General features: G+C 37.8%; 5 protein-coding genes and 1 pseudogene across 6 annotated transcripts; 3 read left to right on the top strand and 3 right to left on the bottom strand.

Annotated features, from left to right (window-relative positions):
• On the bottom strand, positions 511-6,775 carry LOC104776510 (AP-1 complex subunit gamma-1). The gene is made up of 18 exons (XM_010500597.2): positions 6,532-6,775; positions 5,892-6,194; positions 5,568-5,709; positions 5,293-5,466; positions 4,827-5,006; positions 4,114-4,268; positions 3,794-3,884; positions 3,514-3,677; positions 3,331-3,385; positions 3,034-3,156; positions 2,853-2,948; positions 2,612-2,739; positions 2,264-2,368; positions 1,895-2,157; positions 1,499-1,741; positions 1,233-1,408; positions 998-1,102; positions 511-843 (listed from the first exon to the last, which is right to left on the bottom strand). Exons 1-18 carry the CDS (start codon positions 6,561-6,563, stop codon positions 748-750), a joined length of 2,631 nt encoding a protein of 876 aa, XP_010498899.1. The 5' UTR covers positions 6,564-6,775; the 3' UTR covers positions 511-747.
• LOC104776509 lies at positions 6,989-9,006 on the top strand. Of its 2 annotated transcripts, none has more exons than XM_010500594.2 (6): positions 6,989-7,124; positions 7,212-7,382; positions 7,630-7,794; positions 7,920-8,120; positions 8,212-8,309; positions 8,387-9,006. In XM_010500594.2, the coding sequence occupies exons 1-6, from the start codon at positions 7,064-7,066 to the stop codon at positions 8,912-8,914; spliced, it is 1,224 nt and encodes a 407-aa protein (XP_010498896.1). In that variant the 5' UTR covers positions 6,989-7,063; the 3' UTR covers positions 8,915-9,006. The 2 variants fall into 2 exon arrangements, with proteins under 2 accessions (XP_010498896.1, XP_010498897.1); XM_010500595.2 differs by having other exon boundaries at positions 8,383-8,780.
• Positions 8,985-11,895, bottom strand: LOC104776508 (annotated as a pseudogene).
• LOC104776507 (probable alpha,alpha-trehalose-phosphate synthase [UDP-forming] 9) lies at positions 12,161-15,903 on the bottom strand. The gene is made up of 4 exons (XM_010500593.1): positions 15,679-15,903; positions 13,283-15,342; positions 12,917-13,190; positions 12,161-12,761 (listed from the first exon to the last, which is right to left on the bottom strand). Exons 2-4 carry the CDS (start codon positions 15,280-15,282, stop codon positions 12,420-12,422), a joined length of 2,616 nt encoding a protein of 871 aa, XP_010498895.1. The 5' UTR covers positions 15,283-15,342; positions 15,679-15,903; the 3' UTR covers positions 12,161-12,419.
• LOC104776506 (serine/arginine-rich splicing factor RSZ21) lies at positions 19,152-20,407 on the top strand (the record flags this gene model as incomplete). The annotated part of the gene is given in 5 exon segments (XM_010500592.2): positions 19,152-19,248; positions 19,418-19,535; positions 19,612-19,700; positions 19,797-20,010; positions 20,304-20,407. Coding segments are annotated over 4 exon segments (496 nt in total), but the record flags the coding sequence as incomplete, so codon positions are not given.
• LOC104776505 lies at positions 20,887-23,030 on the top strand. The gene has a single exon (XM_010500588.2). The coding sequence runs from the start codon at positions 21,936-21,938 to the stop codon at positions 22,974-22,976; it is 1,041 nt and encodes a 346-aa protein (XP_010498890.1). The 5' UTR covers positions 20,887-21,935; the 3' UTR covers positions 22,977-23,030.

Genomic DNA, 23,304 nt, shown 5'->3' with positions numbered 1-23,304 from the left:
TGAATTTGACAAGGTAATGCATCATGTTTAAGAGAAACAAAACTACGATTAAAAAGGAAACGCTGGCTGGTAACCAAAGCATAGTGTGCTTCATAGAGTTACGCAAATCCAAAGAAAAATGATTGATGGAAGGAAAAACAAGCAAGCTATATCATAAACATATAATACCATATGCAGATACCAGATGAACGAGTTGAGATATCAAATGATTTGTTTTCTTTAACCTGTGTTTTAGAAGAAGAAATCTAGAGAGTTGTGATAAGCTAGCTTGCGTAGGTTATGTTAGGTGGGTGCCGTTTCTATTTAATACAAGAAGTTAATCTATTAGCACGTCAACATCTATGATCATTTGGTTTTCCTATTCATTTCTCATTCTAGATTTAAACTAATCCCTTTAAAAGAACCAGGAATCTACTACCACAACCATTTAAAGGATGTGATGAGATCGATGAAAAAAGTTGATTATTACCTACTCTGTCAGTAGGGGAAATTATGTCATTGATTTAATGATTTAAGCTTTTCAAAATTTCATTTCACATTATCTCTATTTTTTTTTCCTTTTTCGGACAAAATATTTGTTTAGAATGAATTTTTGTAAAGGAGACTCAAATCCCAAACAAAAGGCCAAAGTATTTGTTGGAGGAAACGGATGGACAAAAAAAATTGGAGGGCAAAAGCTGCTTTTGCTGCATGAAAATTAACACACTCAAGTCCTTATGCTGAAAATACAATGGCCGATCGAGTAGTTCACAACCCGCAAGGGAAGTTGCTGACTTGTCCTTCCTCTAATACATCTTTTCCGTTCAGTTTGTAACCAATCCTCATGCGCATCACAAGGGATTTCTGCCATAAACATTAAACCGTTTTGAGTGCTAAGTCTCTGAAGACCACATGCTCAGACTATCTTTATTTGAGCATAGATTAATCATGAATTGCTATACTTCAAAGCCGAGCATGGAATGTAGAAGACAGGAACACGAAGAAAGAATGATTATACCTTCCCATGCTGGCTGTTAGTGACGCTTAGATTCTGTGTGATGGCACCATTGCCGCTTACCGGGAGTGTGTTACTGCTAGCTGGATCCAAGTGAAGCTGGAGGAACTGGAAGTTGCCCAAAATAAAAAGAAGGTTAAAAGAAAATTTTCAAAACCGGACAGTTGTCAAGACAGATACTCCATTATCAATTGAGGAAAAGAGGAATAAGAAGGGAGAAAAACGCAAAAAGAATGACCTTTGGAACAGCAGCCTGGAAGATAAAGTCTGTGAAAGTATTGGGAGATAAATTAATAAAAGTAGCCTGGACATTTGTCGTTTGCGGATTCCCTGGTGGCTTTGAGAAAGTGAACTCAATCTTCAAGGAGCTGCTCTCGTATGCAACAATAGATGGATATGCTGGACCATTAGTTGCTGCAATAATGAGGAAAGCTTGTTATTGATCTCTATAAAAGAGTTTCAGTGATCATATTGATTGTTTTTAAGGCCAAGACTTTTTCTTACCTTCCTTTGATGGGCTTGGAGAAAGACCATCTAATAAATCAAACATACCGGTGGACGCAGTCGTTGCTGTGTGAGGTGGAACTGGTGAAGAAAGCGTGTCTAGCGCATTTGAGGGATTACTGTTAACGTCAGCTGTTGATAATAAATCAATAGATGATATGCTGTTTTGTGCAGGAGAAGGTGTTCCAATTGATAGAATATCCAGTAACAGATCTGTGCCGGCTTTTGGAGCCTGGGTTGCACCTAAAACATTGCATAAAATACGGGAAGACCAAACATGAGTTATCGTGTTGCAAGGAAAATAACTTCAAAAAAAGATTGCTCATTCAGAGACCAATAGCAAGTGAGCACGCTATAAAAAGAATGTAATAGTTGTAGAAACGCCAAAGAACTAACCAAATTGTGATGAAGATGATCCTAAGTCAACACCCAGAAGATCCTGAAGGTAATCTGCACCAGATGAACTAGGTGCAGCAAGGATATCGTCAGAATCCAGGTCTAGCAAGTCCAGAAGAGGAGCAACAGCAGGTTTCTCAAAACCATTTGGAAGACTAACTGAAGGCTTGGCCACTGTTGAAGCTGATGCAGGAAAAGAGCCGGCCCTCCTCACATTAAAAGTAGCCTCATCCAGTACCGGCATTCTCTCAACCAGAGAAGATCTATATGCACACATAATTCGGTCATGAGCCTTAAAGGAGAGTGAACATGAAAATTTACTCTAGTAAATACACGAGGAAGAGAGGAATTAGGGTTTTCATTAACCACCTGATATTTTTATGCCTGTCAACTATAGAATTGTACTCAATAGCTCTCTGCTGCATTTCAAGGAGAAGGCTTCCTTTCTGCTTCACAATTATGTCTTTAATTCTCCTGCCATTGATTATTAAAGAACTGTTTAATTACAAAGTGAGAGTTGAGATGGAAGTACAGGTATAATATATTTCTAATCATTTTTCAGAAGATAACGCGCTAAAGTTTCTGGTAGACAGCCAAATTTCATTATTAAGATACTCAGTGTGCATATGCATTTTGCGTAGAGTTGAAAACGGATAAGTGCAGACGAGTTGAGATAAAAACAGATAACACAACGAAGCTGAACAAATTTGAGCATACTCTGAAATAGAAGGAAAGCGGGATGACAGCTTCAGTAGAGCAACCAATGCCATCGCTTTTGTAGTGGAATCTGAGTTATGGCGAGTAATGGCATCCTCGATAACGTCCACTGCATCAGATTCCGTTACCTGCTCATGGCAGTTAAATACTCATTGCACATTTTTAAACCAACAAGAAATCCCAAGAAGCAAAAGCATCTAAATATTAATCAACGAGGAAATAATGAATAAGGATTGCTCACCGTGATTGGATCTTCACTACCAATCATCCCCACATTGTTAACCAACAGATCACCATATTCCCCGATGCACCATACCGCCACTCGAACAAGAGTCTCCTGGTTATAAGCTCAATGAGACCATATTAGGAAGGGTTACGACTGATTGAGGACTAAACACAATCTAACATTAGAAAGTAGCTACCTGTTCCGAATATGTCAAGACTGCTCTGTATAATGCCCTAACTGTGTACCCATGAAGCTCTGATGCATTGCTTATGACAACAATAAGTGCATGCCACACATCATCTTTCACAAACTTTCCAGCCTACTAACATGGAATAGATGACATTAGGTTACGACAAATACAAAAAAATGCATTTTAGAATTTGAAAATAGCTTAACAGATATAAAATCTCAAAGAACGATTTCAAAGAGTGTCATAAAGTGGTAACAAGTTAAAACAGAGCATAAAATAAATGTCTCGCATTTGAATCCATACCTCACACAGAACCTTGAGCATCTGATCAATGTACCATAGTTTTTCTGGAGAAAACCTACATTTTCAAAATTGTTAACAAGTCAACAAAAATTACAGTCAACTAGACATTCACGGTAAACTTCCAATTCTCCTCATCCCCAAACCTCCCTATGAAGTTCTTCACTTTTTAAATAGAATACTTACTTTTCAACGATAAAACAAATTTTTGCACTAAGATCTTCCTTAAAATCTTCGTCACTGATTTCCAAATAATCAATTAGCTCCTTCGTCAGTTGTGTGACATTATTCTCATTCACCAAAAGAGTGACAAGCTCAAGAGCTCTTTTCCGAATAGAAGCATCTGGGTCCTAAATTGTTGATGGAAGCAGAAACCCAGTGAGCATTTTTAAGTTCTCTAAGACATCTATTACTTAGCAGTTGAACATTGTTTAATATATTGTCCTGGTAATACTAAACACAATACCTTAACACATTCCAAAACTGTAACTCTGTGTCTTTGCACTGCTTGATCATCGAAAGTGATTGCTTTCATCAGCATGTTTAATGCAACATATCTGAGAGAAGGAAAGCATGAATTTGATAAGGTAATGCATCATGTTAAAGAGAAACAAAACTACGATTAAAAAGGAAACGCTGGCTGGTAACCAAAGCATATTGTGCTTCATAGAGTTACCCAAATCCAAAGAAAAATGATTGATGGAAGGAAAAACAAGCAAGCTATATCATAAACATATAATACCATATGATGATATCAAATAAATATTGAGGTGAAGGAGGTTGAACCTGATGTTATTGTCGCGGTTTGATAAGAATCTTCCCAATATATTGATAGCCAGCACACGCAAACTACTGGTGTCTTCAATGGCCATGATTGTTTCAACACACTCATAGAGTACAGCATTCCCTGCGTTTTTGTTTGATTCAGTTTTTGTTGCCACCTACAATAGCATGAAACCAACTAGAATTAAGATATCTTTCAGCATAACAGCAAGGATCAAAGAACCAGGATAATAAAGTAACCCACAGTAGATCCCCGACTCTGAACTCAAAAGATTTCCACAACAATGCATGTAACAGAAGCGGGATGCATTCATCATGATGAGATAAAAAAAGGATTGGCACAACCGACATACTTATATGGCCACATAAAAACACTCGCTATGAAAACCAAGACTGGCAAGTCTGGCATCCAAAGATGGAGAATTCTACCCGGGGGAAAGTACGGGAAAACTCAGTACCTAATAAGTCTTGTATCTACCAAAGAGAATGATAGCCCATCATCGCTATCAACTAAACAAAATGATTTCTCCCCCATGCTATAATTTAACAAAATCACATTACATGAGTATAGTTTTATCACGACATTTTTTCAAAAAAGTATATGTAAGGCAACTTAAACAAAAAACAAAGAAAACTTGATGTTTAACAAAGAAATTAAATCGCAGATGTGAAGATAGTTAACCATATCCAGAATCACGTGCTAAACTATGACTAACCTGGGCAAGTATATCAGTCATCAAATCACTAGCATCAGCGTCACCCTGGCCTATAACACGCAGGAGTCTGAGTAACCGTATGTGAAGAAAAGGGTCTGTGATCCCTGCAACATCATACTCAGGCTGATATGCACTATTAGTAATATCCCTCAAAGTTTTTATCACTCCCTCCGTGCATTTCTGCAGAGACAAAACAAAGAAAAGGGGTTTGTCAAAACTGACTGTCTGATAAAACAAAAAAACAAGTAACAATCTGACTATCAGCCTCATTTTAGCATAGTGATCTATTTATAAGTGATTACCACAGATATCGAACTTTAATGCAAAAGTAATATAATAGACAAAAGCATAATACATGTAACATAGCAAGCTCATGTACGCAAGTTCAATGAAGCAAATTCAATTACATTACGCCGATGCTCCTGTATGCATAAGTAGAGTGGTTTGTGTAGTATTATTGACCTACCTTTCTGAAGTACTCTAAGGCTTCATCATTAATCAAGCATAATTCATAACAAAGTTGAACTCCTGTTATAAGAACCCCATGATGCTTTTCTTTAAGCAAGGAAGCAGCAGCATTAACAAAGTTTTCTGCAAGATCTGGAACTTTCCTTACTATTCTAGTAGAGCAAAGCGCTGCCTGCATATATACAACATAAATGGTAAAAGCGATGAAAGGAACAAAAACAACAGCGAATAAACTCCAGCAGACCCTGTATATGAACTAAAAAAACACTTCACCTTCTTTCGGATATTAGGGTCACGAAACTGGATTAATCTCTCTACTTCTGGCGCAAGATCACGAGCCATTTCCGCTGAACAAATGTTCCCTAAAGCACAAAGAGCCAGTCCTACAACGTACTGATTCGAATGATTAAGATCTCTGCACGTGACTTAAGGTTAAACTCAAACAAACCTATTACAATATCTTCCCCTCCTGAACTCCCATCACAGCAATACAACCTAAAAACAATTGTTCTATCTTTTTCCGCTAAACAATAAAAAACAATCCATACAAAGGACTAAGAGTATTAAGATTAATCCTAAAGAGTTTAGTAAGGATACTGTTTTAACGAATTTGTGACAAGCATCAAAACTTCTTGTCTCTCATCAAGAAGCAACATTAGGCCAAGATATCCAATCCTCTTCTCAGGAAACCCAGGAGATGCAATTAGTTTCAAGCACTCCATCTGACCAAAGTGTGTTGGGTAACCAAGCATGTGTATAAACATGAGTTTCGCAAGGTTCCTGTGCCTATCATGTGGATCATCTTCATTAATCAATGCTCGGATATCAGCACACTCTTTTCTCACAACAGCTCGCTCCTCTGCAGCTGTTTTGCAAGCTCTTATGGCACGGATCATGTCCCTGAATCACATTCACATGTCCCACCATAACTTCAGAATCATAATTCAAACTTCCACTATAAATTCCCAATAGCAACATAATAAGCAAAAGGATTACCAAAACAAATCCTTGGTGTGATCATGTTCATAAGACTAAAATCAAAATTCTAATGGAATCAGAAACACCTAAACCAAAATCATTTTCGAGACAGACCAATCGGAAAAAAAAAATACTTAAATCAGAATTCAATCCTCAAATGAACGAAGCTCAATCCTCAAATTTCATCTGTGAGCTGATCAAAACACTAAGAAACCAGAGAACCGAGAAAAAGGATAAAGAAGAAGAGAATCTAATTTACCTTAGACGAGTACCAGAAGAAAAGGGATTCATGATTTGGGATGTTCAAAGGAGTTGGACCTTTGTCCACCGGTGGTAACTTTAAGAGAAATTCACCGCCTGGATTGTACAAATCCGTTACCGGAGTTCGGAGTAGCTGCTGATCAATACGAAGAGAGATGAACAAAAGAAACTGAGGATTTGGATCTCGATGGCCGATGATGCTTATTTTTTTTTATTTCTTCTCAGTCTTCGTAAGCCAAAATTACCAAATTAAATGCGTTTGTATAATAATAACATGACTTCCATTTGCATCTGAAACGGTAACGTTTTCGTCAGCAATACTAAAACATTTACTGGGCCGAGTTTGGGCCATACTCTTAACTTTCATTTATACTGAAACGGCATCGTATAGGTAGGCCCTAGTATCTTTATCTCCTTTACTTTAGAGAAGTCTACTTTAAAACTTTAGAAGATGCTAAGCAACAAAATTAAGTAACACCACAAACAACAAAAGCAACACCAGTCGCTTTCGTTTCCTACTCGATTCCGACATGGCTTTGGGGTTTTCGTCGGCTGTGTCTCTCTTCTTCGTGTTAGTCGTTTTCAATCTCGGTAAGTTTTCGAATCTGTTAATTCAGTTGAAAAATTCTGAACCCGAAATTCGGATTTTTAATTTTTTTCTCATGATTTTGTTTACAGTGAGTGGTAAGATAGTTTTAGAAGATGGGTACGAAGTCACGACAGTGGTCGACGGCCACAAGTCTGGTCTGAATCCATACACGATTCATGCTTTACCAGGATCTTCTAATCTGATCGTCCTTGATTCTTCCGGCAGTACATTCTACACTACTTCCTTTCCTCTGTCCGTTGGTAAACACACACACACACCAAAGCCACTCTTTTGTATATAATCTTATGGATCGGATCATTATAATTGCTTTTGTATATGAGTTAGTAAAAAAAATCATGGATGCATAAAGTGAATTATTTAGGGCTTGTGGCTTTTTTATTGCAATTGTAATCCAAAGCCAAGTGAAAAATTTCGTAATTATTTTGTTATCTTTCTTTCAGTTTGAAGTTTGAGCTCATTTGTAATATTTGTGTTTTGTGTGTGCAGATAATGTAATAAACCGGTTTGCTGGGGATAGGACTCCGGGTTATCTAGATGGTAAAGCTGGTTACAGCAAGTTCAACAAACCCCGTGGTTTTGCTATCGATGCTAAAGGAAATGTGTATGTTGCTGATAAGGGCAATAACGTTATACGCAAGATCAGCTCTTCAGGTGTTTGTTTACATTCAACTCTTGTATCCCTTTAGCTTTTAATGCATGTTTTTACTGTCTAGTCTTTGTTTGGTGGAAGAACCTCTCAGTTATCTTTATTATGCATGTTTTATTTGACTTTGCAGGGTATGTAACCACCATTGCTGGTGGGATCTCAAAGGATATTGGACACAGAGATGGACCTGCACAGAATGCAACTTTCTCTAACGATTTCGAGATCACTTTTGTTCCTCAGAGATGTTGTTTGCTTGTTTCTGATCATGGAAACGAAATGGTTCGTCAGATAAATCTAAAGGAGGAGGATTGTCTCGAAAGCTCTCATTCTAGTATGTCTTCTTTATAAAGTAATCATTTTTTTAGTCTCTAATGATACACTGTGCTTTAGAAACTTCAACGATTCTTCTTTTGCTGTTTCAGATTTAGGGACGTACTCTCTTTGCTCAATAGGGATTGCCATTTCATGCTTTCTCGGGGTAGCCATTGGATTTGCTGTTCGCCCTTACATCATTCGTCATGTAAGTTTTGTTCATACATCTCCACATTTAGTGTATAATCAACATAAAAGATCCCTTAACCAAATCTTTATAGACAGGAAGAAGTCAACCACCTCTCGTTCATCATGACATGGAAGCTTCTCCTAACCAAATTGGGGGAACAAGTTCTGACCTTCTTCTCTTACGTTAGTCACCGAGTTACTGAATCAACCGTTTATTCGGTACTAAGTAGAGTAGTTATGATGATCATATCTCACCTCTCCCTCATGTATTCTGCATTAAGTAGATTAGTTAGTTCGATGGTATCTAGTCTTTTCTTCATGTGTCAACCCAATAATGTAGCTATTGTAGACAAGACAGGCTCTGTGTCTGATCCCGAAAGTCCAGGTTGCTGCAACCCAAAGCCTCCGCTTTTACTTAAACCGTCTGATGATCTTATGGACCTAATAAGCTTTGATGATGAACGAGAAGCTAACAATGACAAAGACTGCAGTAATGAAGAGACAGACATTGCGTTATCTCTTCCTCGTGCAACCATAGATGACATTATAAAGGTTCAGGTTGAAAGATTTTCAAAGATGGCTGAAGAAGATGCTGCAGCTCGTGGTTCTTCATCAGCTGAGTAGGTTTCAGTAATGGCTAAAGTATGTATCTTTTGTAAATGTAATGTTTGACATTCAAAGTTTGGTTGAGTTCCAAAATCTTTTTTTTTTCTTTATACCGCGGAAGAAGAATTAAACTTTGGTACTTGTCTTACAATAGAGATCAAAAATGCCCAAATCCCTAATGTACCTTCTCAACAAATCCCAAAACAGCTATACCTGAATCCCTAATTGCTACTACTATCATATCAAGAAACTTATCATGTCTATGAATAGTATCCATATGGGTAACTCACAAATTGGTGAGCTCTGTAGTGAATATTCTGATGAGTCTGCTCTCCAAACTCTGTCGACTTAGCAGTAGCTGCTGCTGCCACACGGCTGTGGTCTTGCTCCTGACCTGGCCCAAACACAATCTCATTAGTCTTCTCGCTGCTTTGCTCATAAAGCGTGTGTGGGATCGTCAAGTGATGCCTATGGTGATGCTGCTGATGTTTCTGTTGCTGCTGCTCCTCGAGGAATTCGGCATCCAAGCTTCTGTACAAGGCACGGCTTTGGCGCAGCTGTTGCATTTTCTCTGTTGCATCTTTGGACATGAAAGGATAAATTTTTTTGGGAGTGGGGTTCCTGGACTCGATGGGAGGCGGTTCATCTTTGTTGTGTATTACAAAGCTCTCTTGAACTGGCCATGAAGTTGTGCTAAAAGCAGAATGCTTTGTTTCTTGATGGTTGAAGTCAAAGCTGACTGTCTGCTTCTTTCTGAGACCGGGAAACAATCCACTGAACAGCTCCACAGAAAACACCCAAGCATTCGAAATGAATATCCGCAACGTTCCAAGGAAGCTCTCTTCTTGTTTTTCTTGCTCGTCTCCTGTTGGAATCAGAGTTGGTCTGACCGGTTTGATAGGCCCTTGGTCAGAAGCTGCTTCAGATAGTTCTTGATCCTAATATATTACACAGCAGGCAGAAATGTTGGTTGTAGCGATCATAGGTAGCAAAAGAGAAAGATGTTAAGATGCGATTGTACACTCACAGTATGATATGAAACGATAGAACTGAGCCTACGTTGCAACAAAGCCAGCATATAGCCAAAGAAACCTGCCGCTACAAGAACTGCAATCCCTGCAACAATAAAGAATTGAATCAGAGATATACATTAAAGAGTAACGGGGATAGAGATGATTGAAGAATGAAAGAGGCAACAACCCAAAGATTTTGATATGTAAAAAAATTACCAAGAGGAAAGCCACTTCCATACTGATCAGCACAGTCATCAAAATGGAGCTGAATCTCTCTGATGGCTTGGTTTCCTCGGTCAATGACTAGCAAGGAACAACTGCTTCCGAGATAAACAACATCAAAATCATTTGAAAACTGTGCATCTTCACTCGGACCATCCACATGACCTCCCCCACGAGCCATTTTCCCACCAGCAATTGTTGTGACTCTTGCCATTGACATTGTCTTTCTTTCTTAATACTAACTCTTACCTCAATACATAAACAAACAACATTTATCCAAAATGGCAGCAAAACCATAAAACAACAGACAAAAATTAACCTGCTTCAGTGATCTTCCTGATAGCATTATTCACAGTATCTGCAACATAGATATTCCCTCTATCATCCACCGTGATTCCCTTTGGATTGTTCAACCTCGCGTCTCTTAATCTACCGTCAACATGACCCGGATATCCTTCAGGGGAGCCAGTAACCAGCCTTGGTCTGCTATCTGCCATTGTTCCAAAGAGTTACAATTTGTTTGTTCAAGACATTCATCTATACTACTTGATCTTCTACGAATACACAAAATCCACAATCAATTTCCCACATGTTGCATTCAAGTGTTAGACATTGAATCCAAATTGTCAAACAAAGAAAAACATGTCCTGATTTTTCAAAAACCCTTTTTTTATACCTAAAATCTCTGTATTACCATATACAGCAAACTGTACAAGACCACACATAGTCCATGTGCACACTACTACGATTAGGTAAGCACAAAATAGTTTCTTTATCACGTGAATGAAAGCAAACAAAAAACCCTGATTTCATCATCCGTGTTCAAAATCCTTAAAAGGATCAGCAAATATTGGAATCCCACGAATGTCTGACGCGAAATCAATAGTACTACAATGGACACAAACCCAAAAAAGTCTGATTTTTTCTTTTTTTGTAGTGATGGTGGGCACTTACATAGGGAAAGAGATGAAGAGGCAATCTTGTAAACGTTACTATTCTGAGAATCCAAGATAAGCAATTCGCCATTAGGTAAGACCTGGAGAGAATAGGGTTCGATACCGAGTTTGCTTCCGTCTAACACCGTCTCCACTGAATACCCATTTTCAAATTTCACCATCGATTTCGTCGGAACACCTGATTCAAAAACCCCAGAAATAAAAAAACCCAGGAATCATCAAAACTGTTACAACCTTAATCAGCGAAGAGAGGGGAACAAAAAAAAAACCTGTTTTGGTGGTGGTTTTGAAGGACCATAACCATTTCAATAAGGAAGTTACATGATTCGAGATGAAGCTATTAACAATCTCTGCAAGAAGAATAAAATGTAAGCTCGTTAAATTTACCAAAGGATAAAAAAAAAAAAAACAGATTTTTTGTTTTTAAAGAAGCGTCATCGCAAAAACAGAGTGAAGAAACTAACTCGCAGGTGAGGTTGATGAAGGAGCTGAAGCTACAAACCCAGAGAAGAGGAGAATGAGAATACCCAGAAACAATACACGCCTACACATTACTTAAGATTATTCAGGAGAGACGAATAGCCAAGTGATGAATGGGGAAAAGAAAAAAGAAAAAAACCCTAGTTCATATCTAAAGAGAAGCAGAGAAATGGCGTAGAATGTGAAGCTAAAAAAATGGTGGAGGTTCTGGTTGCAGGAAACAGAGGTGTGTAGTGACACAATCTGTGGAAAAATAAGGAAGGAGAAAGGTTGAAGAAGAGAGAGGCGTAGAAAAGTGACACCTTTGTCATGCCATTAACGTCGGCGCAACAATAATTAATAAAAATAGTACTTACATTAAGGTTTTGGTGATTAATTTATAATTTTAATCATGGTTTATAGTTATGTATTAACTCTTAGATAATATTTACACAAATACTAATTATTACATTCGAGAAATATAATTGTTACTAGAATAGTAATAAGAAAAGTTCATATTTGAAAATGTCATTTTTTTTGTCACAAGCTTTAAGGAGTGCTCCACTAGATTAGTCTGTTTTTAACATTAATCATATCACCTGTGCTTAGAAGAATTACAAAGCCAACTTGTCCATTTTGTTACTCCCGTGTAAATTGCAATTCTATACAAAGAGATGAAAACTGCAAATTCTACAACCAAGAAAACAACAGTGAGAGAGATAGAAGAAAACACCCTCTCAAGCTTTTGAAAATAAATAAATCACACAGCAGACCAGTTCCATCATGTTAAGCCTTTCATATACAAACCCTTTCCCATGTTGGTTATGGTTACTCACACAGACACACTTGAAGATATCGTTTTATTTTTTCCTATCAGATGATGCTCTCAAACGCCACTTGCGTGTGCTTGGAGGAGGATTCTTGTTGATACTCTGGCTTCGAGCTGCTCGATGCAGCAGCTAATCCCCCTAGGAGCTTTAGTACATCGGAGACATCGTCTAAGAAGTACTTGGCTTTGCTTGGTTTTCTTCCCACCGTGCAGGCAAAGATCTCTGGTGGCATTGGGAGGTCCGGGTTTGTCATTGTGCTCAATATGCTCTCAAACATGTCCTCGTCTGATCTGTCATCTCCTATACACATCACCATGTCCGGTGGATTTCCATCCTCTACCATTCGGTGTATTACCTTTTCCACGGCTAGGCCTTTGCTTACTCCCTGCATCAATACAAAGAACAGATTCAATCACATATCAAGGTATATACGAGGCTTTTGCCATTGATTGGTTCACTAACGAGTTCTTTATAGATTCTTGGGTGCACGTAGTTTTATGGAAGTAAAAGAAAAGAATTGAATAAGATCACTGATGTTACCTGTGGTTTGACCTCTACGATGTGTTGGCCTCTCTTGACGACAACAGGCTCGTTTGCGAGTACGCTCTCTAGATGATCCAGAAGCTCCTTTGCTTGGCAGGATCCAAAGTCTGGATCCGCGTCTTGATGATGCCAGACCAAAGCACTCTCTTTGTACTCTATAGTAGAACCATCAGTTGCGTCCATGTATGATCTCATTACCGGTTCTACCATCGTCTTCCACTCCGCGTCAGCTGACGAGTAACAAGTCTCCCACTCTTTCTTGCTACTCCACCTGAATCCAAATATAGAATGGGTCTTTAGTTTGTTCAAATTTCTTGTTAAAAACTGTAACTGATAGAAACAGTAATTATTAGCATTTTGTACCTTATGAAGTATCCGTGTTCAGCTGCAATACCAAGATTTTCACATGGAGATAGCCAGTCGCTCAGAGACTCCCAGCCTCTTCCACTAACAACAAACACGGTGTTTTTAGGATCTCTACACAGAGATTTCAGAACAGAGAGGACTTCAGCATTAGGGGTTTTGATAATGGAGCTCTCAGGAACGAGAGTGCCGTCATAGTCCAAAAATATTGCCCTTCTCTCTGTAGTTCTGTATGTGGAGACAATATGATCGAAAGATAACTTCCTAAAACTAGGAGACAGGGACAAAACTCTGAAACTTAAGCCAAAACCAATACCCCAACAACGTTTATTATAATGTTCTCGGCATGCCCTCTCCAAATCCTGCATAAAGCTCTTTGCCCAATAACCCACATCATGAGTACTAACATAGTGATAGTGCTTCTCGTGCCTTAATCGCTTCTCAGTCTCACCCATGGTGAGGGCTAAATTTACCGCTTCTGCAACAGCATCTACATCCCATGGGTTCACCCTGATAGCACCACTCAATGAAGGCGAGCAGCCGATAAACTCAGAGACGACAAGCATGCTAGTCCGGGGTGATTCATGGCTAATCCCCATGGCCTTATCCATTCCTGGTGTCCCTTGCCTGCAAATGATATATTTATATGGAACTAAGTTCATGCCATCTCTTACTGCATTCACCAGACAGCAGTCTGCCATAGCATAATAAGCAGTCTTCTCATAACGCGGAACAAGACGATCAATCAAGATCACTGGCTGATAACCAGCAGAACCATAACGCTCATTGATCCTTTTAGCAGTTGAATAGGTCTCCCTCTTTGCTTCTTCCACATCTTTACCTGAGGCCCGTGCAGGGTTCACTATCTGAATCAGGACAAGTTTTCCTCGCATATGCCAATACGTCTCAAAGAGATGTTCCATGGCTATAAGTTTGAGGCTTATGCCTTTAAAGATGTCCATGTCATCGATACCAAGAATCAACTTTTTCCCCTTAAACTGTTCTTGTATCTCTTTCATTTTCGCTGCAGTCGAAGGAAGATTCAAAACCGACTCCAGCCTTCCCATATGGATGCCAACAGGAAGAATCTTAATAAACACCGTTCGACCAAAGTAATCAAGACCGATGTGCCCACGCTTAGATTCATAATCAAGGCCAAGCATTCTACTGCAGCATGACAAGAAATGGCGTGCATAGTCAAATGTGTGGAAACCAATGAGATCACAGTTCAACAACCCTCTCAGAAGATCATCCCGGACTGGCAAAGTGCGGTAGATTTCTGACGATGGAAATGGACTGTGAAGGAAAAACCCAAGCTTGATCCTGTTAAACCTCTTCCTCAAGAATGTGGGAAGAACCATCAGATGATAATCCTGAATCCAAACATAATCATCCTCAGGGTTAATGACTTCCATCACCCTGTCTGAAAATATTTTGTTTGCAGAAACATACGCTTGCCAGAGACGCCGGTCAAACCGATCACCATGGTCAGGGAACATAGGAAGCATATAGTGAAAGAGCGGCCACAAGTGGTGTTTACAGAAACCACTATAGAATTTTTCTTGCATCTCCTTTGGTAAAAAAGTAGGAACACAATTGAAATCCAACAAAAGCTTTTGAGAAACTTCTTCTTGTTCACTCGCACCAATATCAGCATTAAGTGATCCTATATAAACAAACTCCGTATCCGAAGAAAATCCATCTCTGAGTTGCAAGAGGAGAGAATCTTCATCCCAGCTAAAACACCACTGTCCTGTTTCTGTATCTCTCTTAGCTTGTAGTGGTAACATGTTAGACACTATAATCTTCCGCTCATGGGAGCTGTTGGAAGAAGTGACATCAGAGGATCCATCACCATCAACATCACCGTAGCCTCCATCCAACTCAGAGACGATACCAGGAACAGTCATGACACGAGGAAGAGCTCTCTGCGTTCGAGGAAAGTCCAATAAATCCCAAGATGCTAAATCTAGAAAATTTGCACAAGATCTTGACACCATAGAGAGAATCAAATCAAGTGCAAAAAGAATGGATTTTGAACACTTGCAAGCGTCAAATATCTGAAAAAAAAGGAACAAACCCATTTCAGTGAAATCAACTTTGAACATAACCAAAAAACTGATGAAACAAAAACTAACAATGCCAGAAGAAGAAGATTCAGAAACATAAAAAGACCAAACAAATCTGAAAGTGCCTCAGGTAATCATCTGAGACCAAATCAAACCCAAAATTAAGATTTTTTCCACATATCGATCCCAGAAACAAAACAGGTCAAGACACACGTTTTCACAACAATTTAATCAGTACCCATGAATGAAACAGTTAAAAACTCAACGAAAATCAAAAACTTTTTCACAAAAGAAAATTAAAAAGTCACACTTTTGCTACTCGCTCACCTTCTTCTTCAAAAAAAACCACTAAATCGCCGGCGAGGAAACTTAAACCGGAAACCTTAAAAATTGTCTTCTTCTTTCGTGGAAAATGAATGAACAACACAACACAAAACAAAACAAAAAGTTCACGATAAGGACTCGAGACTCTTTAGGGACATTCGCTATAGAGAGTTTGGATAGAGAGAGAGAGCATCATCCCAAAAAAAAAAAAATAATAAATTTAAATGCGAAAAATAAATACCAAATGAACAACATATACACGTTTTCTAACGATCTATTTTTCTAATTTTGGCAATAAAAATAATATTAAGGGGGTTGGGTAAAATGACAATAGTACCCTTAATCCTCTTATCATCCAATAAAGATTTGGTAGATGAGATGATGATGACTAGATAGATTAGATAATGTGGTGGACCATTTTCCTTTTTTCCCCTCGGCTGATACAAAATGAAGAAATAATAATCAAATCCTTTATCCAATCCTAATGTACAAATGCGTTTATTTAATTAATACCATTATGAGATCTTATCAAACCTACTGTCTAGGTCGTATATTTGGTACGGGTCTACTTTTTGTATTAAAAAAAAATTGATATTTTTTGGTTTAGTTTTTTAAATTGAGCTATCGTTTACGAGTTTATCCAAAACTAGTCACAAGAGCAAATCCAAAATGACCAAGTCGATAAACTTGCCTTAAACATGACTCTAACCAAAACGTACCAAATCATTTATTTTTGACTTTCCCACAATACTGTATAATACGCAAATAGTATAAATGAATGCAATGCACTATATACATTTTTATAACTATGCATGCAACATGCTCAAAGTTATATATACTTTCCCATGTAACATGTATATATTGTACAAGCAAAAAACATTCCATTCATTGACTTGTGTTATGGTTTCGGTATTTTCTTTTTAAAGTCTAGTTTATATGTATTTTTCTAATAACAATTGAAATATACATTAATTGTAGTATTTGGTAAGATATGAAATGAAAAAAAAAACTATATAGAGTAGTCACAGCTCTACAAAGTGCATGTAACGTTTTGAGATAATCATAATCCGTTGGCAAATTAAAAGAAATAAAACAATTGTATTGCCATTAGTCAAAAACCCAAAAAACTTCTACACACGATCTCTAAGACTATATCCATATAGATTATATGAATGACTCAATCTTCTTATCTTACTATAACAAAATATCATAATTAAGAGTTATCTTTTGTCTTACTAAAAAGTCTTAGACAAAGACATAAAATGGAACATACATCATCGGGGAATGCAACATGCATGTAATTAAAAACTTTTATTATAGTTAAAAAAACAAGTAATTGCACACATTATCGTAGTGTATTGTCTGATTTATAAAAAGGGCACCATGCGGGTCGGGGGTGGCCTCTCAAACTCCCAAGGGACAAAGCAGCATTAGGATTAGGATTATTGCCACTAAAGTACTACTAACCATGTGTTAATTGACGATAATATCCCCATTAATTTTGGTTCTTAATGGTTGGAATGTAATTAACGTTGACATCTAAGCCGTGTTTTGTTTTCACGTTGTTTAGGAAGCCAACGAGGATTGGGTGGTTGATTGGATCCGATTCAGATAGACACTTTCTTTTTCTTCGTCTTCGTTGCTACTTTTCTCTTTTTATGTAAAATAAAACAATTTTGTGATCACACCTACTTTTTTTTCTCCTAATAAAAAAAAAAACTATTTCATATTTTACTTCGGAATATACTTTCAAACAATATCACTTAGATCAGAATTAGTATGGTTGATAATTCCGCGGCTCCCAAAATCACCTCGAACAAAGAAATCAATCCTCTGATCCCACACTAATTATTTAAGTGTTTAAAATTTGCTCTAACTTATAGTTTAAACTTTTTTAAAAAGGTACAATGGCCTAAAAAGTTAAAATTTTAGAAATTTGGAAATTAAACCCGAAATACAATTACTTGAATTTCAAGACTTTGGACAAGGCGGCCATTTTATAGAGTCATACGATCTAGGCATCCAAAAATATCACGTAAATGCCTTAGGGACATAGACAAACGAGGGGTATGACGACACGTGTGAAACGACAATATAATTTGAGAAAAAAACATTTGTAGCTTTTTTTGTAAAAGTAGGCGAATGAAAAACATCATCAGGCACAGTCTTAGAGGCCCTGATGTACGTGGGACCTAGAGTGACTTATCAAGTTATCATGGTTCAGAATGTTTCCCCAATGGATAAGTGTCTTTCGGGGGTGGATGGATTGAATTGGATGATGCTTTTTTTTATCGTAACTAGTACTACTCCATTTACGTCGATACAAAACTGACCAACGAGATAATGACACATTGTATAAGACTTTTACAATTGAATAGTAATCTTAGATAGTGCTATAAAAAAATGAAGAAGAAGAGAGTCCAAGTCTCAAAACGAAGAATGAAATTATAATTAAGGGAACCAAAAAAACCAACTCATATGGGCCAATTGGGTATATTGATCTATATAGTTTAAGATCTACACCAAAAGCAGTTGATACTTGATAGACCCATAGATCTTTCCGGACCTAAGATCACATCAAGTTAATTTAATCCCATTCCCCGCACTGTTTTATTCGAACTTGTCTACTACTAATATCGAGTAATTTTTTTTTTTGGTAAAAAATAATCCATTAACCAACTAAGACAAATTAGTTTAACAAAAAAAAAAATGTGAAAACAGCATGATATCGAGTAATTTTTAATCGATAGTCATGTTGTTTTCACATTTTATAGTATTTTATGTTCAAACTCTATTATCAAACCCATAATCACAGTTTGGTTATGTACATTATGTTCAAACCATATATGATCAAACTCCAAAAAAACATGTCTGCATTTGTTTTATTTCAAATATCAAATTGTTGACTACGCGAGACTGATGTTTTCCAACCAAAATCTCTAAAATTATGGGATCGATAATAAACCTTTATAAATTTTTTTTTTTTTAGTTTCTTTCTGCTTTGCCAAAAAAATTTTAGTATAGTTTTATTTTATTAAAATAGGTCTTTATTCCAAAAATACCACGATTTAGTTTTTTTTCCAAAAATATCACATAATTGAACTAAAGTCCTAATATTAAAAACTAATTTCTAAATACTAAACCCTATCCTTAAAAATTATACCCTATGTGTCAATCCAAACCTAAAAAAAATTATACATCCTTAAAAAGTCAATTTTCTGTGATTGTGTTAATTTTGGAAAAAAACACTTTTACAGTATTTTTGGAAAAAAAAACTAAAATTTGGTATTTTTGAAAAAAAAAAATTTAGTGGTATTTAAAGGAATTTCTTGTTTTTTTAAATGCGAGGAAAAATAGTGAATAAATGATCAAAAAATATGATAAGTAATAAGTAAAAACAAAACAGTAATAAGTAAAAAGTAAATATTTTTATTTTTTTCCCTCGTCCAGTTAATTAATAATTTACTAAACATCTTTTAACCCTCAACATCTCCGTGCTCTCTCATTCCTCGCCGTAGTAGTCTGAACTGAACCCTAAAGCCATCTCCGCTTCTTCTTTCCGCAAGATCTCAGGTTTCGTGTTCACTACTCACTGTTACTGTTGTATTTTCACAAAATTCGATTCATAATTTCGATGATTCCATCTTCAAGTCACGAGATTTCGTTATTCTTGATACTAAAGCGTCGCAGCAAGTTGCTGAAAGAAACTGTCAACTTTTTTTTTTTTTTTGTTTCCTCTTAGGTTCGTTCAGATTTGGCTGATTTCGCGACATGACGAGGGTTTATGTCGGGAATTTGGACCCACGGATCACCGAAAGGGAACTCGAAGATGAATTCAGGGTCTTTGGTGTTCTTCGCAAGTAATTGTTATCTCTAAGTCTAATTTTGTTTCTTTGCCATTCGAAAGTTTGACTCTTTATTCTTTAAAAATCGCAGTGTTTGGGTAGCTCGTAGGCCTCCAGGCTACGCTTTCCTCGAGTTCGACGACGAAAGGGATGCTTCTGATGCGATCAGGGCATTGGACAGTTAGTGTTCTTTCTGATGTGATCAATTGTTACCCTTGTTTCATCTTGCTGCCTTGAATTGTCATGTAAACGTGTGTCTGCACATTGATACTTCAGGAAAGAATGGTTGGCGTGTGGAGCTTTCTCACAAAGATAAAGGAGGTCGTGGAGCTGGTGGTGGTCGTCGTGGTGGGATTGAGGACTCCAAGTGCTATGAGTGTGGTGAACTTGGACATTTTGCTAGGGAGTGTCGCCGTGGTCGAGGCTCTGGTAGGCGTAGAAGCCCTAGTCCTCGTCGTCGTAGGAGTCCTGATTATGGGTATGCACGTAGGTGAGTCCATCTGAAACGTTCTTATGTAGCTGCTTTAAGTCATATAGCTATGGAATTTGGATGAGATATTATTATGTCATTTGGTTCACTGTGGTAGGAGTTTGATTTTCATGTATAAACAAAGATTTGGCTTGTAGAGTTTGTATCCTGTATTTGAAAATAGCTGCGTGAAGTGTTAACATGTCCATTGAAATCCCATTTATTGGATTTTGTTATTAGATATAGGGCCTGATGGGGGCTGAGTTGTCAATGTTAATGGTACCTTTCTTGATGATATGATCACTTGTGAACAGGAGTTTAAGCCCGCGTGGAAGAAGATCTCCTCCAAGGCGTCGCAGTGTTACTCCACCTCGCCGTGGGAGGAGCTACAGCAGATCCCCTCCTTATCGTGGTACACGTCGTGATTCCCCTCGCCGCCGAGACTCACCCTATGGTCGACGTTCACCATATGCCAATGGGTAAACGTTCTTTTCTCTTCTTGATAGTAGGTTTACAGTTTCTTCAATCTACATGATTCAACTTCCAAATTCTCTATTTAAATAACATTTGAAGTAGTTTAATATAAGGTATATATATTCTTTGCGATTCTTGCAGGGTGTGAAACTGGACCCTGAAGAGAAAGAAGCTGTTCTCCTAATGCTATATCTGCTATATGTGGCGCCCTTTAGGATAGATCTATATATCTGCTATGCTATTAGACTATAAGTTTTTCTAGGATTGGTTGTTCAGCATGGACATGTCATGGTGTGTTCATGTTTTATTAGACGATTGGATTTGGTGAATTCTCCTTCAAGCTGTTTTCCAACAGCGGTCTCTTTAACACGCACTAGCGTTGAAAGCCTTGCTGTCTTCACTCAGCGTGCTTGAACCCCTACACTTGAGGTCGTTTTCATATCCATGAATGTTTTCTTTTTCTTGTTGAATGCACTTTCCTTATTATATAATGTGTGACATAACAGAAGGCTCAACTGTTTTCACTCTTTTCTTTGTGAGGTATGATCTTATCGGGTAAGATACTGGGATGTGGGATCTAATGGCAGCTGCGCTGCATCTTACTCTCCCCCACAACTCAGCTTTGTCATGAATATGCATCATCAACTCGACCATCATCAAATAGATTTGCTTGTTACATTGGGTGATATTTGATTGCTCTATTCTTTACTCACCACTCTTACCCAAATCTGCAACCAAACTTCGAATGAGAAAGACGAAGCTGTTTCTTCACCCCCGCCCCTTCCCCTTCCTCGCTCTCAGCTGCTCTATCCCCTACATGGCTTCTCTGTTCAATTTTTTTTGATCGTATCAGTTTTCTGCCATCTTTGTCACACATCTGTTGGTAGATCGCATACTTACAGTCAACCGATTTGTTGATGCTCTTTGTATTGCTTGTGAAAAGGTGTTAGCTTAGTCTTTTGTGATCATGATTTGGTTTTCCCACTTACGCTTGTCTTCTCCTCAGTCATACATACTAATGATATTGCCTTCTCTTTTAAAGTGCTCTGCTTTGGCTGCAACATCCTTTCATGTGAATGACATCATGCCTTTCTCTTTTAATCTGCTCCTATTTGACCGCAACATCCTTTTTTGTGAATGCTTTTCTAAAATTTGGTTTTGACTTCTGAGGCAATTTGGTTCAAAGGCTTACTTGCATCTAACTTTACATGAAAGGGAAATGTAGCCGGGTCTGAAATCGAATTTGTGGGTGTACAAGTCTTAAGTCAATGTCAACGATGAACATCTACATATCCACAAATAACAACGGTAGATCTTTGATCTGGCCCATCTGATAAGAGAAGCTAATCTACCCAAACCACTCAACTAGTCAAACATTACATACGGTGACTTGTAGACGTAGTCAAGAAGTCAAGAAGTCAACGTCAATGAAGGACGACCATTAAATTACTAGAGTACTATTAGCAAATTACATGTTCTACTACACATACAGAATCTGTGATCGACAAATGGAGAGAAAGAGTAAAGAGAAGCTAAGTGTCATCGAACTACTAAAACGAGCTGTGAAGCTACTCTTTGGTAACATCAATCTCGCTCTCTTCCTCTTCCTCTGCTCTCTCCCGTTGTTTTGTTTCTTGATCTTCTTCGAGCTCTCCCTCCAAACCACTGTCTCACTCGCTTCTCGATACCTCTATAAGCTAGTCAATTCTGAGGAGGACTTGTCGGAGAATGATCTTATTCCATGGTTGATTCACACATCTCTGCTATACTTCATTCCCTACACCTTTCTTGACCTCTTTACCACCACCACAATCGTTGCAGCATCTTCGATTATTTACACGTCTCAGGAAGAATCATTGGGACTGCTTCATTTGGTACGGAGATCTGTCAAAATATGTCAGAACAGAATAGGAGATTGTCTCATCACATCTCTCTATGTCCTTGTCTTGTCAACCTCTGTTTTGTTCGGTTTTTTATCTGGTTCGACCGTCTACTTATTGATTGTGTCAATCAAGAACCAAATATTCCTTAAAGTAGCAGTGGGGACTGTGGAGTTGGCAGTCTTGTTCGATGTGGTGGTGGTTCTGATTCACGGAACTGTCTTCATAGTTCTGGCCACAAAGTTTTGCAAATGGAGCGCGGGATGGAACATTAGTATGGTTGTTTCGGTCTTAGAGGAGGATGAAGATGGTAAAGGCATCTACGGAAGTAATGCTCTGTCACTTTCTGCTTGGTACGTAAGAGGACAAGAGAAGCGTGACCTATGGATGATGCTATTGTTCTTCGTCGGCGCTTTCCTGACGAGGATGCCATGTATATACTTCAAATGCAGTGAGAGTCTTAATGGGAACGGAGTGTTGTACACTGGTCTCTATGTGGGTTTGATTTGTATCGGGAATGTGGTTAAATGGGTGTCTTGTGTTGTTTGTTATCATGATTGTAACACAAGGGTTTTGAGGAAAAAGGGTGATGTGGAGATTGGATCAAAAGCTAAGGCTTTTGTTGCTACATAGAGAACTTGTTTTGTGACCAAAATCTTAATATCAATCATGTTTTTTGCTCACTTTCATCTAATCTAATAACAAAATGAAGTCTAATAGTGCTGCAAACAAATTTCTTGGAATAAAATCAGAAAATTCCATCTGATAAGACACTTTAAGCTTTATATATAGTAAGTAAAACCCTACCACTACTAGTCAAACATTACATACGCTGACTTAAAGAAGAAGTTAACAAGTCAACGTCAATAAAGGACGCCGACCATTAATTTAATTCGAAGATACATATATGTGGTTAAGCCTTCTTCCAATTGTGATAAAGAGATAAACAAATGGAGACGAA

Source organism: Camelina sativa, chromosome 3, assembly GCF_000633955.1.
Source record: "Camelina sativa cultivar DH55 chromosome 3, Cs, whole genome shotgun sequence".
Lineage (NCBI taxonomy): Eukaryota > Viridiplantae > Streptophyta > Magnoliopsida > Brassicales > Brassicaceae > Camelina > Camelina sativa.
This window is presented reverse-complemented; position numbering and strand designations above follow the sequence as displayed.

Coding starts and splice junctions, on each gene's coding strand:
- LOC104776510 (XM_010500597.2), bottom strand. CDS start 6,563: ATGAATCCCTTTTCTTCTGGTACTCGTCTAAG. Junction 5,710..5,891: donor GTCACAAATTCGTTAAAACA/GTATCCTTACTA, acceptor AGTCACGTGCAG/AGATCTTAATCATTCGAATC. Junction 5,467..5,567: donor ACCCTAATATCCGAAAGAAG/GTGAAGTGTTTT, acceptor GTATATATGCAG/GCAGCGCTTTGCTCTACTAG.
- LOC104776509 (XM_010500594.2), top strand. CDS start 7,064: ATGGCTTTGGGGTTTTCGTCGGCTGTGTCTCTCTTCTTCGTGTTAGTC. Junction 7,125..7,211: donor GTTAGTCGTTTTCAATCTCG/GTAAGTTTTCGA, acceptor TTTTGTTTACAG/TGAGTGGTAAGATAGTTTTA. Junction 8,310..8,386: donor GCCCTTACATCATTCGTCAT/GTAAGTTTTGTT, acceptor CTTTATAGACAG/GAAGAAGTCAACCACCTCTC.
- LOC104776507 (XM_010500593.1), bottom strand. CDS start 15,282: ATGGTGTCAAGATCTTGTGCAAATTTTCTAGATTTAGCATCTTGGGAT. Junction 13,191..13,282: donor GAACACGGATACTTCATAAG/GTACAAAATGCT, acceptor ATTTGGATTCAG/GTGGAGTAGCAAGAAAGAGT. Junction 12,762..12,916: donor TCGTAGAGGTCAAACCACAG/GTAACATCAGTG, acceptor GTATTGATGCAG/GGAGTAAGCAAAGGCCTAGC.
- LOC104776505 (XM_010500588.2), top strand. CDS start 21,936: ATGTTCTACTACACATACAGAATCTGTGATCGACAAATGGAGAGAAAG.